Source organism: Dacryopinax primogenitus (genome assembly GCF_000292625.1).
Source record: "Dacryopinax primogenitus strain DJM-731 SS1 chromosome Unknown DACRYscaffold_19, whole genome shotgun sequence".
Classification (NCBI taxonomy): domain Eukaryota; kingdom Fungi; phylum Basidiomycota; class Dacrymycetes; order Dacrymycetales; family Dacrymycetaceae; genus Dacryopinax; species Dacryopinax primogenitus.
The window spans coordinates 85226-86835 of record NW_024467216.1 but is presented as its reverse complement, the minus strand read 5'-3'; the positions used below and the strand labels follow the sequence as shown (position 1 = coordinate 86835).

Below are 1610 nucleotides of genomic sequence, written 5' to 3'. Positions count from 1 at the left end.
AAAATACCTTCTCAATGCTGGACTCCATCAAACAGCACCATGACAATCTCAACACCCACTCAAGGTTTGATGTGCTTGAATGGCAAATGCTAACCTTGACATGATAATATATTAATATTAATGTGTGACAGGCAAAGGGAGATGCAAATGTATATATTACATTTGCTAACTACAGTGAAGGTTGTTATGCTAGAGTACAGGGTAGGGCTGTCCAGCACGTCTGTGCTGAGCTAGGCAGCTATGTGTGCAAGGTGAGCTGTGCAACTACCAGATCTAGAAGGGCATATACAAACTGTAGTGTTCTTGGCAGTCGCAGCAACGGCGGACCCTACATGCAGTGATTATCTCTGCCTCGATCTATATTCCCCATCTTGACGACAGATAAAGATAAGCACTATCTGCGAGATTGACACGTTGTTGACGCGTTCGGTGGACTTGCACTATTTGGTCACATTTTTGGCTGACGAAGCCATTTTCAGGGTGTGGAGGAGCGTGAGATTGAGATTGAGGTGAGAGATAGAGCTCTGAGCTCTCACTCAGATAGAGGGCCTATTTACGAGATAGAGGGGGGTCTATCTCTGAAATAGAGCGCATACCGAACGCGCCCCAGCTCAACCTCGATCTCGAGTTGGAATCTGGCCGGGATTGCATCGGAATACCTGTTCTACCTCGTTACCGAACGCACTGTTAAGCACTGGCATATGTCAACAGTGGTGTCTGTTCAGAATTGAGGATAACACAGCATAAATATCATTCGTATCTTTGGTTTGTCGCTTGTCCACCGGCAGTGCATCATCCCATCCGAGTCCTCACCAACCCAAGAGCGCCCACCCTGCCAAGGCCGCGCCCAGAGCAGGCCACATCGCCCGAACAGAATTCAGAATCGTCCAAGCAGCGAACAACCTCCTCACTTCCTGCTGCGCGCTCTTCTCCGCCTTCTCCCCCTGCACCTCCGACTCCTTCATCGCCGCATATGCCTGCAGCCTCGTGTTCATCGGGAGCATCGTTCCCAGTGTCCAGGGGATGATGCCTACTGTCGCTGCTCCAGCGAGGGCGTAGAGCGCCGCTAGAGAGCTAGTGAAAGGCCCGCCGAGGGAATAGGATATGTACACGAAGAGGAGGGAGAAGAAGAGCCCGATAAAGGGCGCACTGAGCTTGCCTCGGTCGTAGAAGTCTTCCCACTGCCGTGCGGCGAGCAGGGGGGGCGCGAGCGCGATATGCGGGATCCCGACCGAGAAGGTGGTGATGTACCCTGGGAAGAAGTGAGTGGGATTCGAGAGAGTGGCTATAGAAGAGGAGCGCACCGGAGAGGAAAGCAGCGCCGGCGATGGCAAATACCTGGAGGAACGGGACGAGTTCGAATGACATCTTGCATGTAGTATGTGATATGGATGTTCAGTACAGTCTCGTTAAGAGTTACCGCAGGTGCGGGCTTTGTCGCTCGAGTGAAAGTTATGATTTGCTGATTTGATGATTTGCTGAAGATGAACCAAGCCCGGATGCGCGTATTATATCCCTCCAACGACCGGCGCTACCTCGCGGCACGTCATCCTTGTATGACACAACACAACCGATCCTGCACCGGCGCAGCTCTGTTTCTTCCTTTCGAT

General features: G+C 51.9%; 1 protein-coding gene across 1 annotated transcript; it reads right to left on the bottom strand.

Annotated features, from left to right (window-relative positions):
* Positions 1-809: 809 nt before the first annotated feature.
* DACRYDRAFT_110773 (DUF1772-domain-containing protein) lies at positions 810-1368 on the bottom strand (the record flags this gene model as incomplete). The annotated part of the gene is made up of 2 exons (XM_040769121.1): positions 810-1252; positions 1305-1368. 2 exons carry the CDS (start codon positions 1366-1368, stop codon positions 810-812), a joined length of 507 nt encoding a protein of 168 aa, XP_040625230.1.
* Between the last annotated feature and the right edge of the window lie 242 nt (positions 1369-1610).